Source organism: Mustela lutreola, chromosome 7 (assembly GCF_030435805.1).
Source record: "Mustela lutreola isolate mMusLut2 chromosome 7, mMusLut2.pri, whole genome shotgun sequence".
NCBI lineage: Eukaryota > Metazoa > Chordata > Mammalia > Carnivora > Mustelidae > Mustela > Mustela lutreola.
In genome coordinates this window covers 89,219,745-89,236,267 of record NC_081296.1, presented here as the reverse complement: position 1 = coordinate 89,236,267, position 16,523 = coordinate 89,219,745, and the positions used below count along the sequence as shown (strand labels likewise).

Genomic DNA, 16,523 nt, shown 5'->3' with positions numbered 1-16,523 from the left:
AAGTTGTCTAATAACTAAAATGGATTCTTAAAAGCCAGTAAAGAGGTCACCATCATTTAGGTAATCCTCATCTAATTAATTCTATCTCCTACTGGAGTATAAACATTGAACTCTTTTTAAGTTGCAGAAATTAGGAAATTTTTCATATTAAAAGACATGTATATATGTTTTTCTTATTATGTATTCTCTTAGAACCAAAATACCAGTCATAGTATGGGTCACTAGTCTACACAATAGAATTCTGTGCGCCAAATTTCCTGTCCCATATGGAGAAAGACTAAATGTCGAATTCACTGCCTAGAATTTCAAGCCACCAAAGGCCTAAAAGTACCGGCTCTGCTGGAGAACCATGCCATGCACACACATTTCCACATGGCCCTGCCAATTTTACCTTGACCCACAGCATCCCCTGCTATTTCAGTTCTAAACAAAGATTTCTATCAAATAATTTTCTAGTTTTGTGGTGAGGGTTAGGATGGGACCACCTAACACATGTTCACTTAGAACCCAAACCAAATTAGATCCTGGCTCCCCTGGAGGCAGAGACCAATACAGTGGCCTGTTACTGCCCTTGAAACAACACAAGCATTCAGTGTATTTCTAGTGCAAAGAAATGTCATATTTGTTAAGTTGGATTTTTCACTTATTCTACATGTACATGATAGGTTTATTTAGATTTCAAAATACGATACAAGATTTCTGACACATTATTTTCAAATACTACTTGCCTAGTTGAGGTTATTTTCTCCATGAAATTTTAAGTTCTTTCCCTTTCTGGGCCACAGGTTGGGAGGTGGGAGGGCAGGGGTTCCCATCAACCAGTCTGGAACATTACAGTTAAAGCAAAAATATATTAATATTTTCCAGGATTTAAAACCAGAATTGAAGCACACTTTTTAAAAGTAATGCCAACGTAGAATCCCTTCCTCAGAAAGGGGATAGAACCCTGCAGTTTTCAGTTCTAGTTAGCATTCCTACTGTATATTGTACTCCTTATCCAAGTGACTTTCAGAATAAAATTTTCTTTTAGTTTATGGAGGTTTTGTCACTTTTTTGGTTCATACATGTTCAATAGCAAGTAACAGTGGCATTAATCCACTTAATGAAGCAAATTTAAAATGCTGCATTATACATTTAAAATGTCATAAAATGCCTACCTTTTTACTATTGCTCTAATATCAGGGTAAAAAGGAGATAGGTTTGCATTGCTGCTATTAGTGATCTTAATTATCTTAATTACTGCACTTACTTTCTTGAATATTTCTATAGCTGGACATAATTAAAAGACTCAACAGAAAGATTTACTAGAAAATGGTAACCTTATGAAAGTATTTTCGAATGGCCTGTTTGACCACCCTGGTGACAGGTGAAGGAATTCACTGTAGTCTGTCTGTATCTTTTAATGACCATGTTGGTGTTGACCTAGAAGTGCTTGGGACCAGGTGTCTTATCTAGGTCTTTTGACCGAGTGCCATGAATATTCTTGGATAAGAGCTCAAGAGTACTAGTCATTATAATGACATTATTTGAATTTCTGATAAACCATTAACATACCATGAGGATCAACAGTGGATCAGAGTCTCTTAACCAAAAACTGACCCTAGAACCACCTTCTGAGTATGTGTGTAATGGGAACAGTTTTGCCCATAAGATGGTATAAACGGAACTTCAAGAAGTAGATCAATGCTGAAATTACTTCTTTTTAGCACAAACCAGTACGATAAAAAATTCAGTCAGTCTGCCTTAACTGTCTAGGTTCCCTATTAGATAATTTCTGGATCTGTATAAAAGATTTTAAAAATTCAAGTTAAGTTCAAAAAATTATCAATATGCTTTAACATATTCAGGCCCACAGAGCATAAAACCCTCTTGACCATTCTTTGTGCTTTCTCATCCTAAATAGTCTGCATTCCTGTTGTGCCAAATCATCGCCATTTAGCTTACTGGGTGGTTGCAACCAGCCCAGCACTGCACAAATGCAGGACTAGGGACAGGACCAAGAACGCAGCCTCAGCTTTCCAACCAACAGCCTGATGCTCTGGCCCCCATGCCACACGCTATGACCATGAGTGATGGAGCTGTTCGGACTGCAAGCTACTTTCAAATAATGATCCACAAAGTTAATCAAAAGGGCTTCCCTGTTCAATATTTACCTGTTACTCATTGACAGCCACTGTCTACATTACCATCTAGAATGTATAGAATGGGATCAGCAATACGGAGCTCAAACAGAACCCGAGGGCCTCGCTGAAGTACCATGCACAACAGAAAGCAGCATTAAGCTGCTCTTCAAACCACCTCTGACACTAAAGATATCCATGGCGCCCATAGCAGCAACACACTGCTGCTTCCCGGATTGGGAGGCCCAATTAGTTGCTGATAATAAGAGGGATGAAAGGAAGACCATGACATAAGAAATGAAAAAATAAATAAGAAGAAAAGGAAAGGGAAGGAAAAGAAAAAAAAGGGGGGAGATATTAGGTATCAAAATATAAACATGGAGGGAAAAATAGTAATTTCCTGTATTGGGGCAAAAAAATAATATTCCCTTCTTGATGTGATCTCCTTGCTTTTATGTACTAGGAAAGGCATATCTATCTTGAAAATTATTTTTCTCATTTTAATACACATTCAACATTTTAAGCTACAAAATAATAAGAAAACATTGATCTTTTTATGTGTTAGGTATTTAAATACTGTTTGCCAGCCTGTCAATCAAATGTACCCAGAGGGGATGCTGACCAGCCTCCTTGTCCATCTCTAAAGAGAGGCAGGTATCAGACCGATCATAATGCAATTCTGTTATTTTTAACCATCAGCTAGAAAGCAGGACTTACTATGAGGCCTTATTATTTGCATTTATTATCCTTGCAACTTGGCAGGTTTTGAACACGGGAGTTTAAGGAAGGAAAGTCACTCCAAATGTTAATCCTCTTTTAACTCCTTTTCCTCAACACTTATTTAGGAATGATGAACACTATCTGAACACTTAGTATGTGTCAGGCATTGTTGTAAGTACCTTACACTGTGTTCGTTCATTTACTCTCATAGTAAACCCTAGAAGAGAGGTTCTCAATCCACAAATCACAAAAACAGAGAACAGAGAACCTACCTAACTTGTTCAAGATCACCCAGCAGATAAATGACTTAAGTAGGGTTTGAATTCCTCAGTGTCCATTGAAGCCTGTGTTCCTGTCCACTGCACTGAAGATGGCCAAACAAAATAAGATGAACACTGGCCTTTAATAAGTACCTTAGAAAGGTCTGTGGATTGATCAATGAATCAGTATCCTAAAGGAACTTGCAATCTTATTAAGATATCTATCCACAGTCATGTAATCTTTTATCCTTTCACTTATAAGCTCATGACCTGCCTCTTCTTTCAATTTAAGAATTCCTAAGAGGTATTTATTTGCATATATACAATTGAATGTCACCAAATGTGTGATCCAGAGTAAATGATGCATTGGAACTGAATCTTGGATTCAATATTGACTTTCTTCTCTCTGTATATCCCCCTCTCAATCCACTCCATCAAGAAATCCTGCCAGCTCTTCGTTCAGAATAGGTCAGATTCCAAATTCTTCTCACCATCTCTACTTCCATACCTTCTACATCAACCCCTTTGATGAAAATAACAGTCTCTGAACTAGACTCCCTGTTTCCACCATAGCTGCCTGAAGCATGGACTCAGCTAGCAGCCAGATCTCATTACTCTTTAAGACAAAAATCCTCCCAAGAAGCCATTTCAGGTCGAGTAAAGGCCAAAAACCTTACTCTGTCTGCCAGATTCCTGTGTGCTGGCCCCCTATTCCCTCTCTCACTTGCCTCCAGCTGTAGTCCTTGCTGTTCCAGACCCACTGCACCAGTCTCCCCACATTATTCCAAAGTGATGAAACCTCCTCAGCTTCGGGGCCTTTATGGTGAGGGCTCAGTCCACCTGGAGTATTTTTTCCCCAGAGCTTTCTGGAGACCTAACTCCCTCAATTCCTAGGAGTCTCAAATATCAGCTTTTCAAATGGGGCTGCACCTCCTTGAAACCATAACTGAACCATCTTCACCCAGTACTCCTAATTCCTTCTTAACCTTCTCAATGTTTGTTCTACAGCACTGACTACCACTGAATAGATCAGATCACGTGATCGCTTTGTAACTTTCGCTATTTACTATCAGTCTCCAATTCCCTCTGACTAGCAAGACAGAGACCCTAGTCTTAGTTCACTCTATATCTCCCACATTAGTTCCTGATTATAGAAGGTACCCCATTAAATATGTTGAATTAAGAGAAGAAAGAAACCACTGGGATAAAGCTAAAACACAGTGTGAGTGTGTGTGTGTGTGTGTGTGTGTGTGTTGTACCTAGTAAGACTCCATGGATACAGTTCATAGATAAGAGCAGAGAGAGTTTCTGTTGAGAGGTATTTTTGTTGGGGAGGTGGAGGCCAAACTAGATCAAGACCAGTGGATCTTAAATACTAAGCTAAGGCTATAGACCCCATATGGTAAGACTGAACCATTGAGGACTTTGAGCAGGGAACTATGTTAGAAACAGGATTTTAATCTGTTTTAACTATAGGGGATCCCAGAAAAGGTATTTTTGCTTTCCCTTGCATGGTATTTTGTCTACACTAGACTCTAGCATTTAACTTCAATTGAAGGAGATAGGAGATAAGACTTAACAGGAGACCACAACAAACTAGGGATGAAATAATAATTTACATCAAGGGGATGGGAACAAGAGACAAGTTTCTTTCCACAAGAAATCATACGACTAACAGGCTACTGGATACAGGAGAGGAAGAATGGAAGAACAGTCCAAGAGCAAGCCTGAATGACTACCAAAATGAAGATAAAGCAAAACAAGTACAGGGAGGAGAAGCCCATTCTAAGGAAGATACAGAGCTCTGTTGGGGGGCACAGCTGCATGGTCCTGGAGGGACCATGGAGGGACCATGCAGCTGGTCTCCCCAAATGGGGAGAGGAGGAAGGTCGTTCTCTGCAAGCCAGCCACGCCATGTGGTAGCTGTGTGAGAGTGTTCACATTTCTTAACCTCTCGGATTCAAAAGAATTTTTTTTTTTTTTGGCTTGGGGTTTGTTTTCTATGAAAAAAAAAAAAAAAAGACAAACAAAAACAAACAAAAAAAACCCTGAGATAAAACACAGTTCACTGGGTTGCTATAAGGATTCATTGGCAGTGTCTACAGAAGTGTTTGCAACTGTGTCGGTCATTACACATAGAAGTCCACGTCAAGCCAATCACAGGCAGAAACCTTCTAAACCTAGTGTAGAAGTCTAAAACTCAAGTTGGCAAAGAGGTAGGACTGAAGATTAAAAACTGGAGATTCACTAACTGTAGAGTAAGAACAGATGAAATTTCTGAAGGGCAGACCTAGTTGCCCCCATACTGGAGGACACACAGCAGTGCATACAAAGGACATTCAACGACTAGTATTCAAATACAACAAACATACCCTCTTCTATAGCTAAGGCTTTAAGTTCCTTAGGGTCTTATTCTTTTACAGAACTAGATTTCAAGAGACTACCCTTGAACAGAAGGTGAGTGTTTCCTATGTCAAGTATCCTGCTCCAACCAGGCCACGTCATCCAACTGAAAGTGAATGAACTACTGGGCCACACGGACATGAATGGATCTGCCATAAAGAGTCAGATTAAGCATTCGCTGCATAAGCTGAACAACCCGCCTAACCTCCAAGCTTTCATTTTCTTGAGTACCAAGTAAGTATATGACCTATTTATTTCAAACATCGATGTGGGAATCAATTACAATGATGTCTAGAGATCACAGAACACCATAGTTGGAATAGGTTACTTCTCTGATGATTTCAGCCTCTTCTCGCTGCATATGGGAAAACCAGACAACAGAGAAGCAGGAATGGTGAAACTCAACCACAACTTCACTGTCAACTTCTTCTGCCCCCAGAAGGATGAATTTTGCCTCACAATGGAAGACCCTGGCATCCGTGAGTATTTCCTGTGAATGAAATACTCTATATCACATTCTATATCACAGCTGTCATTTGTGTCTGGCAAACTTCCCTAAAGAGAGCCAATAAAGGTGTATGTGGTACAAGTAAACCAAACTTGCCACGAGATTCTTGTAAAAATGTATTCTACTTAAAATCCGTTGGTCCAGGGGTGCCTGGGTGGCTCAGTGGGTCAAAGCCTCTGCCTTCAGCTCAGGTCATGATCCCAGGATCCTGGGATCGAGCCCTGCATCAGGCTCTCTGCTCAGTGGGAGCCTGCTTCCCTTCCTCTCTCTCTGCCTGCCTCTCTGCCTACTCGGGATCTCTGTCAAATGGATAAATAAAATCTTTAAAAAAAAAAAAATCCGTTGGTCCAGAATTTTAGTTTTCTAGTCTTCCCTTCCCCAAGACATTTCACAATTACACTAAATTAAAAAAAAAAAAGATCACCTTTTTTTATTCATACCAGTCTCATAAATTTGTTACTAGCATTTAAAGGCAGAATTCAGAAAAGAGGGTAAATGATCTTTCCATCAAATGAATCTGTTTATCATCAATTTTACAAGAGCTCAAAAAATCCCTCTACCCTCTACCATCCTCCCCACTGGATAGGTCTCCAAACCTCTCCTTTTAAAAACACGGGGACATGAATATCACTACTTTTTTTGTTATTAAGTCGAGACTTCGGAGATCTGATGGATTTCTCCAGGGGGAGGAGAATCAGAGCTGTTGCTTGTATTCTTCTTTCAGGCCATCAAGAAGTTAGGTAGTCCCTAGAAAGCATGCTCCTTTCCTGGAACTGAGCAAAGACCTCCCCATAATTACTGCAAATGTCTTCTTCATCAAGAAATCCAGCTGGTGGTGTCTAAAACCTACAAGACAGGAGGCTCCATGTCTGACTGTGCCATAGAGATTCAATTTCACTCCAAGAACAGTTTTGTTAGTGGAGTTGAGTGGAAGAGGAGAATCATCAAGACCACCATGTAGCCCCTGGTTTCAAGGTCAAGGCATGCAATTGGCTCAGATTCTCTCAGAGCACCCCTGAAATGCAACAGTCAAGAAAATGACACAGTTATAAAATCTTGTGTTGATTTAACTGAACTGCAAGTGAGGGCAGCTGCTATGCAAGAAACCAGGCTCTCCTCATTGGTACCTAGTAAGAAAAGTCAAAGAGTGAGGCTTGCTACATAATCTGATATATAAATACTACTGCATTTAGTCTTCATTGTAGAGATCCTTCAGAACTGGGCTGAGGGGAAGGGCAATTAGGTTTTAAATAAAATGCAGGGATCATCTATTTAATCACATAAATCTTGAGTAGTCAATTCCAAAGAGCCCTCACACTGCTCAGTGAATCACAAAGGTCTCAAGTTTGACACGGGAAAAATCACCCAAGAATGCTTTCCTTACATGCTGGCCATTGAACCAAAATCCTCCCAGGACCCAGACTTCAGTCTGCTTTAAAAACTAGATCAAAATAGCTCAGTACTGAATGCAGTAAGTAGAATTCGCTTTATAAGCAACCTCAAGAATGATGTAGCAGTCCCCTCTCAGGTCCGCTGTCAGCCTGCCTCCCTTTCCCACTTCCCCTTTCTCCTTCCTTTCACTTCCTCTCTCGCACCTGAGCACATGCACCTGCCCAGGCCTGGCTCTGCTCCCTCCTTCCTCCTCCCTGTAAGAGAGGAGAAAAAAAAAATTTTTTTTTTTTCTTTTAAAAACATGATGCAGCAAACATGTCATCTGAGAGTCTGGAAAGTGACCAGAAAACTCCATGGAATCATCCAGCAGTTACTTATCTTCTGATCTGATCCTAAAAAGCTCTGCTACTAGCACCCACCACACCCTTCGCACCCTTAGCTTTATCTTCTTTCAGAACTCTTTCTAAAGAATGAAGTACTAGGTTAAAAAAAATTGAGGGTAGGGAAGATTTTTCTGCTGAAAATCGCCATCAGTAATGCCGCTAATATCACTGGTTCTTGCTGGAGTTCTCATATTTTGTTGTTTTATTTGTTTTGCTTTTTCAAAGCACAAGAATTTAAATTCCTTCAAAAAGAAAGTGACAAAAAGTTGAGAAAGGAGATACAAACAGGGAAAAAAAAAAAAAGGCATGAAAGGAAATCTCTGTGAAACATGGTTTCCAGATAGAAGAGGACCATACAGCTTCCAACTTCCCTTAAATAAGCTGCTTGTATACAAGTTAGAACACTTGGCCCCAGAGGTTTCCCAGCTGAGATAACTTCAGGATGTATCCACAAGAACATGTCTATACATGTAGATACCTTTCTGTCAAAGTCGACATGCCTATCAACACAGTTCTATACAATGATAAACACCAAGCTGTGATTCGTGGCCAACTATGGGTGGTACCATTAGGAAAGACATTCATATTTTCTTCTATGCTTCTCTGCATTTTCCAAATGCTCCAGAATGAAAGTGTCCTACAGCTTAAGCAAAAAGAGAATATACAGCTATTCCAAGAAAAAAAAAAGAACAGATGTAAGAACCCACCCTTCACCAGCCGAGCCATGGCACTGGGCTTAGTCAAAGGAAATTCCCAGATCATTCCCCTCAATACAAGTCGATGAGACACACAATGTGCTCCTTAACTCCAAAGTAACAAAAGCCAAACCTGAGGCCATTTACTGAGCAGAGGATAGGGAGTTCCCAAAGATCAGTAACAGACCTTTGCATGGAAATACAAGTTCTCTGCAGGGTCAAATTGAAACCATAATCTCATCCCTTCCTTGTTGGGAAGACTACTGGGAAAAGTATTATAAATCTCTAAAATCTTTTAAAAGTCTATAAAATCTGTAAGCTATCAATCTTTCAGTTAAAAGAGAAATCCTATTGCATTTTTTTCCTATTGTAAGCATACTGCTTATATATTATCATCTATTGTTCAAAACGTAAGTGGCAATTCCACACTATTTTTATTTTTCACAAGGAAGATTTTATTTTCTTTAATTTCCAAAGAATATGAAGTTTTTGTTGGAGGAGCTTAATTTACCAGATTCTGAATATTCACTGAATATTCACAATTATTCCCTGTAATGATGTACTGTACTTTGATCACTAGGAAGATGGAAAATTTTTCTCACATTTGTATCATATGAAGCCTAGTAATAAACGACAGATAGAAGACAGAATTCAGGATGGTTCCTTTAGGAATTCAGGATTTCCATAGCCATAATGGCTTATCCTACTGGAAGCTCAATGTTTATTATTTCCATTTTGCAGACATGAGTTCTTGGATGTGAGCAGTTGTACCTTAAGTTAGAGAAGGAACAAAGCGGTACTCATTCAGTGGGTGCTTATTATATGCCAAGCATCACAGTGAGTATTTGTGGTGGGGGCCTCAGGCTCTAACTCAAACAGACTGAGGTTTAATGCAGGGGTCAAACTTTCTGTAAAGGGCCACAGAGTAAACATTTGAGACTTGGGGGACCATATGGTCTCTGTCAGCACTACTCAGCTCTGCCACCGTAACACAAACGCAGTCACAGACAGTGTGTAAGTGGACAGGTATGGTTGTGTTCCCTTAAAACTTAATTTACGAGAACAGGTAAGGGGATGGGAAAGCAGCTGTCGGCCAGTGAGCAACAGTTTGGTGACACTGACCCTAACTTCTTACCTCAAGTGAGTTGTTCTAGCTCTCTAAAACCCTGTTATTTGTAAAATGGTGATAATAATCATACCTAGAACCTAAGCTTCTTGTCAAGATTTTTTTTTAAATGTCAAGGCATTAGCCCACTGGTTCTCCAAACAGCTATGATATCATTTTCATTTTTACCCCCATATCAGAAGTGAGAAAACAGAAGCAATCGTTAGAGTTAAGTAACTTAGCCACCATCCTAGATCTAATCATTATGGGGCAAGGATCAAACTCAGATCCATTTCTAGGAGGTTCAGCTACCTCTAGCAGTGATGAAATGCTATTGGGTGGATTTGTGGGTCTCTTAAAATACGTTGTTCACAAAGATTAAAAGCGTAATTCTTTTATTCTAATGCATAAATGAAGTCCAAAAATTCAGTCAAGACACACCTACATGGGACACCCATCAACGCACAGGACAAGCGGTTCTTAAGGTGAGCACTTACTAAAATTATAGTTTAAGCGTGCTGTATTATTTTTAAGATCTGGGCACACGCACATTAGTCTCCCTGTCTGAAACTACCATTAATGATCTTGAACACTGTAGTTCCACAACATGCCTACAAAAGGTTCATTGTCGCTCTATTCCTCTCACTTTGATCTTTGCCTTTGCTTCTCAAGTTTCTAGAGAGTTCTTGAGAACTACATACTGCAGGTGTGTCCGTAGCCAATTAGTTTCAAAAATCGAGGCAGATATTTCTCTCATCATGAAAATACACACTCGGGTAAAGCCAATTAATATTCTTTCATTTTAAATCATGCCTCTGTGCCTGCCCATTTTTGTTCTCCGCCATTAGTTTCTCTTGAGTTCCAAGTAGTCTGGGAGGAAGAAAGGCAAATATGGAGCACCTCAAGATGGGAAGAGCAGTGAACTTATAGACAGGCCCCAAACTGGATTTCCTACTGTTGGAGTCCTGCAAGAGATTTCTAAGTCAAAAATCACTTCAAATTCAGAACACTGCATGACTGAACCACCTCCAAGACAAGCTAAAGAAAGGAGTTTCCTAACAAACAGGAGAGCCTGAGTGAACTTGCAGACACATTCTTCCTTTCCTAAAAGCTCCTCCAGGGCTCTCTCCCAGGATGGTGGTCCTCCAATTTCCCCTTCTCCTCCAACCTAAAGTCCTATCACCCTTATCCTGCTGTCCACTCCTGACCTATACCATATGCAATTCGCTATGCCAGAAATACTGGTCTTTTGGCTCTCATCACTTCCTCAAGCACCTCTTCCCCCAAATCAAAATCTCTCCCGCCATGAAGATAGCAGGGCTCAGTTCGACTGTTCAAAAATAACCCTTTCATAGGACCACATCTATTGTTTGCTCTCCTCACTGGAGCTACCTCTTACACAGAATCCCAATTACCCATTCCCATCAGTGTTTGAGGCTTCTGCAGGCCAGAGGCTTTCTTAGTCACCTCTAAGTCACTTCATGCACAGCACCTGACCCGTGGGTGAAGATCAAAATACGGCTGTTAAATGAATGAATAAATTAGCTCCTTTTTAAGCTGGCATTAGCCCTAAATAATATACCATCCACATTACCAAGATCTACCACTGCAAGTCATTTACAGGCAAAAATCATTGGTGTGATGCTAAAATTAACTGGGAGAAGCCACCAGAAACCATGCTGAGGTCTGAAAGGCATGATGTGGAAATTAGAATTCATTTGGATGTTGAAAGGCTTGAAGCAGTTCTTGCTACAGAGTTCAATGTCTGTTTAACATGCAGATTCTATTAGAGCTCTTTATGAAGTTCATTGTATATTTCTCTTTTCTCACTTCTTTGTTATTTACTGATCCAAACAGTACTGGCATAAATTACTCCAATGGTGGGGTAGGGGTGGGGGAGGGGGCTGCATAATTGCAATCAATCAATCAGGTTAAACAGCCAGAAGAATTCACTGCTCTGCTGCTGGAGCCTCCTTGACCTTTCCCTCCCCGTCAGCACAGGTGACCATCTATCCCCCCAGCAGCCTGCCTGACAAGAAACCTGTCTTGTTCTCCTTAATTGGAAGAACACGTGCGAGTGGTTAGCACTCTGTCTGGCACAACACAGCTGATCAAGACTGGTGAGTTTCTTCTTCACTCATTCTCCACTTCTTGCCCCCCACCCCTCCACCACCACCACCACCCGCCCCCCCACCGCTGCCACCCTCCTTAATGCCTTCTTGCTTCAGAGTCTGAATCTGCCCATTTCCAAACCCATGCTTCTTGACCAAAGCCAGCCTTAACACTGTGCTGAGCAGACACCCGCATTCTGGGTGGCTCCCATTCAGGCAAAGAAGAAAGCATCACCTCTCCCTTTCCAGCCTGAAATCCTTCTCTCCTCTCCCTGTCTTGGTGCCTGAAGTTATTCCACTGGAGAGTAACTCCACTTCTGCTCAAATTCTTTCTCTGGGAGTTGCTTATTGAAAGGCAAATGGCCCTCAAGAGCACCAATATCAGTTAGCAATACCTGATCTGCAAGAAGGGGTATGGACAAAAATCCTCTTGGGTAAAGGCCTGGGCATGAAATGCTAACCAGGTATCCATTTCACGGAGGTAAAGGGGCTTGGACAGAGACCCAGGAAACACACAATGCTCAAAATTTTGCTAATGGCCCCTCTTTTTTAGAAGACAGCTGACTAGTCCGTGACAAGCATCTTCTCAATCTTGGTTACACTTAGAGACAACAAACTCTGGGTGAAAGCTCTTTTTTTCAAATGGGTCCTACAGGAACTATTCCAGCAGCACAACATGTGTTCACTAAGCAGGAGTTACTGAAGCTCTGGTCTCCCCGTCCATCTTTAAGTATTAGTGAGGTCATTGTTCTTGAATACAACCACAGTAGTGTCAAGCCACATGCTCAAACTGTGACAAACTTGGAGGCTACAAAGGCCTTGCTCGGTTTACTCCTTCCCAGTTACCTTTCCTCATGATCACATATTCACACAGGTGATTGCCACCATATTTTGTGGTAAAATCCCATCAAGGTCCATGGAGATTTCCTTTCCTCCTACTCAAATATTTTCTGTCCTTTTTTAGAAGTTTAAAGTTAATCCAAATTATTATGGAGGGGCATCCCCTTTTTTTAAGACTTTCCACACTGCTTTTACTTTTATGTTTGAAAGTCAAAAACAAAAAAAGACAATTGTCTTACAATTGTTTTAAATGGAAAGAACTGTGCCATCTTCCAATCAAAATCAATGATTTTACAGAGGTATTTATTAAAACCCAGAGATATTATTGCAAACCTAAAGACAGCTTAAAATGGAGAAAGAGGCCTAGATTCTCTAAGTTTCAGTACTTACCAAAACGATGGCTTAATAAAAAAATTTGTCAAATATTTATAATATGGCTAGTGTTTTTGAAATCCCTGCCTTCCTACCCTCTGCTAAGAAAGTATCACCAATTACAATTTTAAGTTTCAAGTCGGCCATATCATAAGCAGTCAATGTAAGAAGTTGGAATAACTACCATTATTTTAAAATTCTATATATTTATATAGAATTTATATTTATATATTTATATTTAAAATTCTAAATTGTAGATGTTCTGAATTAACCAGTTTGTATTTTCGTGTGTTGTTCAGATTTTCAATATTACTAAAATTATTTAATAACTCCCAATAACATCTAAATCCCAAATGTTTTCAAATGTAGGAAAATTTACAATTATAAAATCATAAAACTACAGTTGGGAGGATCAAAAACAGTGATGTGTTGGTAAATATTTAACAACTCATTGGGGACAGGAGGGCACCTGATTTGCAGCATTTTCCAATTTCCATAGTGCAAATACTTTGCCCAATTTCCAGTTACTAACATGAGGTCAGGGATCACAGAATGGGAAAGATGAGCATACAATCGAGTCTCCTGGGCCCCTGCAAGTTGACACCAGCATGCTCTGATCGGAGAGACCAAATAGGGCAACCTTTTCATCCCTCGCCATTTCTTTCCTTATAACCCACGGTATCTTCACAATGACATAACACCCATACATTACTACATGTATAAACTTATATACCGACCCTACTGCAGAGGCTCTCAATCTTTTATGGGTGTAAAACGCAGCAAGAAACATTCTACCTCAGGACCCACCATGTGGACAGACACATTTTACATACACTTACACGAACACATACAACAAAAACAGAAGCCTCACAAGATAAAATTCACTCTCATTAAGTGCAATGCACTAAAATTCTTGATTCTTTTCCATTTTTTTTTTTAATTTGGAACTTGATCCACTAAATTGGACTGCTATCCCACTTAGAATCAGGATATTTGTAGCTTAAAACTGAAAGCCAGACTGCCTTCCAGGAAAACCACCCCTTCACCAGAAATTGATAGAGAATTGACCCCATCCTGGAAGAAAGTGTGGTCCTTCATCTACTGTAGCCCTATGACCAACCCTGCCCGTTTACCTAGAAAGACTAGGCAGATCTGAGCGATCATTTCCCTATTATCGATAACATTCACCCCTCAAGAGCGCTGGAAAAATACCTATCTTTTTCACAAGAACATTTTCAATCCCGTAAGAACGGGAACTACATAAATACCGACTAGTATTCTATAAAATATACATATTTCTATGTAACAAACGTTAACACCAGCTTTCTAATAGCCAGAAGCCAAAGACTAAGTTGAAGAAAGTACTCACTCAGGAAAATAAAATCCGAATCCGTGGACTTTTCTCTTCAGTGTGTTCATATACCACATGCTTTTTTATAGGTGCTATTAAATGTACACTATATTTTCAAGACAATCCAGATAAGCATCTTCACTAAAATACACAACACCATTAATCATCTCAGTGACAGTGCTCCAATTTAACATCTTGGGGATTTCCTCCCCTTCTTCATCATTTATTTGCCAATATTTCCTTGTTATGAATATCCCCCTAGTGACTTTCCCTGGCAGTCACAGCTGTGCTGCCTACTGTGTCTACCTTGACTACAAATAACACAAATCCTTAAAGGGGGAGAGAAAAAAAAAAAAAAGCCAGCCCTTGAGATAATACCTGCAGTTTGAAAGGTAGCCTTTCTATGGACAGATTTTCTGGTGTCCTCGTCTAGGCTCCGGCTTTATACTGACAAGCCACCGCCCTAAAGCTGAAAGTAATTTCAAACACATGAAACTGGCTTATTTACAAATGAACAACAGTTGTCCATTGGTCTCCAATGACTTGAATGGTCAACAGTCAATGCCGCTTTCAGATGGTTCTTAAAGGAACCCCTTCCTATAGAGCAAAAGGCTTCTTCCAAGTATCCATGAATCACAACAAAGCCACGGAATCCCTAGCAAGTTACAGAAACGTGACCACCAAGAACCACAATAAGGATGACTCACAGATAACGAGACCTTTTAAAAAATAATAAACAAGTAACAATGTTGCATTATAATTACATCAATTCTGCTGAAAAGCATAACACTATCAAGCAACAGAACAACATTAAATAAAGCCAGAGAAAAATCAGTAGCAAAGATACAGAGAAGAGTCCCAGCTCCATCTGGTATCCATTTTGCGTCCCTTCGAGAAAGCAGCCTTCACCGGCTCCAGAATTTGCTGATTGTAAAATGGAAACAAAAGGAAGAAAATGCTGTACAACCAATTGTTGGAGTAAATGAAAGTAGAACTCACCAGCTTGTATTCAGAAAGGATTTTTAAGGAAAAAGGTGTTTTTTCGATAATAGAACTCCACTACAAAAGAAGAGTTTGAAGACAAAAAACACACCAAAGTGTATTTGCAAAGTCTATCTGGAGAGTCTCATGCCTTCAGTTGAACTATGTTTACCTCATTTTATAGTTTCTATAGAATAACTTATTTTAATCAAAGGTTACTGTTGCTTCAATCAATATTCCGTAACTTTTCTGGGAAGCATAAACGTTATCCTTTTGGGGAGACTCCAATTTGGACGATTGTTCTAAAAAAATTAAAACTTCCTTCTTAGCAAAAGCAACCCGAGTCAAGCTCTGATACATTAAATGCCTTTCCTTCCCAGAGCAGGGGGTTTACTTCAGTGATAGTAACAACACCTCATTACCAACAGTGCAGATTCTGTTAAGTAATGGACAATGCAAAAAGCAGCAAAGGCAGAGGACTCAACTTCAATTTAACTGTCCTGTAAGGTACATAGTAATTAGCTGCAAAGCTCTGAAATCTTAGCTAGCATGTTAAGTCTGCTACATGACAGTATAATTTGACTTCTTAAAGGATTATGCAAATTACAACTCATCATTCCATTACAGGATTGAAAAAAAGTGACAGCTAATTTATACATAACACACCTTTCAAATCCCTAAGATGCGTAGCACCTGTGCAATGTATTTTGCCGAGATTTTCTTGCATATAAGTACTTGTTTATTGCAATATAAAGAAGCTTACCTAAGAGCTTTAATATAGTCATTTTTAAAAACTTTAAGACCACAATTTCAAAAGAATAAATTTTTTTTTTTTTTTTTTTTTTTTGGTTTGGATTATGAAGGCAAATTTTGTTGGTTGTTTTGGTTTGGTTTGGTTTGGTTGGTTGGTTGATTGGTTTTTTTCCCCCACTATATTAGAGAAATATAAGGTTTCAAGACAAGGATATTTTTGAATAGCTGGCAACCACAAGCACTGATGCACGAGCCAGAAGGAAGACTCACAAAGATTTCAACATACTTCTGGTAGGTAGATTCACAGTAGATTCCGTCATATCTGTAGATTTTCCTACATTCTGATTGGTTGGGCAGAGGATGCTGGGCAGTTAGTCTGTAGAAGCATCAAAAACAGATAGACATGACTAGAGGTTCTCTACAGTCAACGGGAATGCAGGATAACAAGTATGTTGAAATTTAATATATTTTGCTTTTTATGCTTTTGAGCTATATACATTGTTGCAATGTGTACATACATTTTAGAACA

General features: G+C 39.6%; 1 protein-coding gene across 5 annotated transcripts in view; it reads right to left on the bottom strand.

The window, feature by feature from the left end:
• NPAS3 (neuronal PAS domain protein 3) overlaps nt 1-16,523 on the bottom strand; it is an 845,279-nt gene that overhangs the window by 717,008 nt on the left and 111,748 nt on the right. Inside the window, exon 2 of one of the 5 annotated variants that reach the window (XM_059181882.1) lies at nt 16,281-16,370. The exons of the other annotated variants lie outside the window; for them this stretch is intronic. Coding sequence (XP_059037865.1) covers nt 16,281-16,370 — 90 coding nt within the window. The remainder of the gene's footprint in view (nt 1-16,280; nt 16,371-16,523) is intronic. 5 annotated transcript variants of the gene reach the window in all.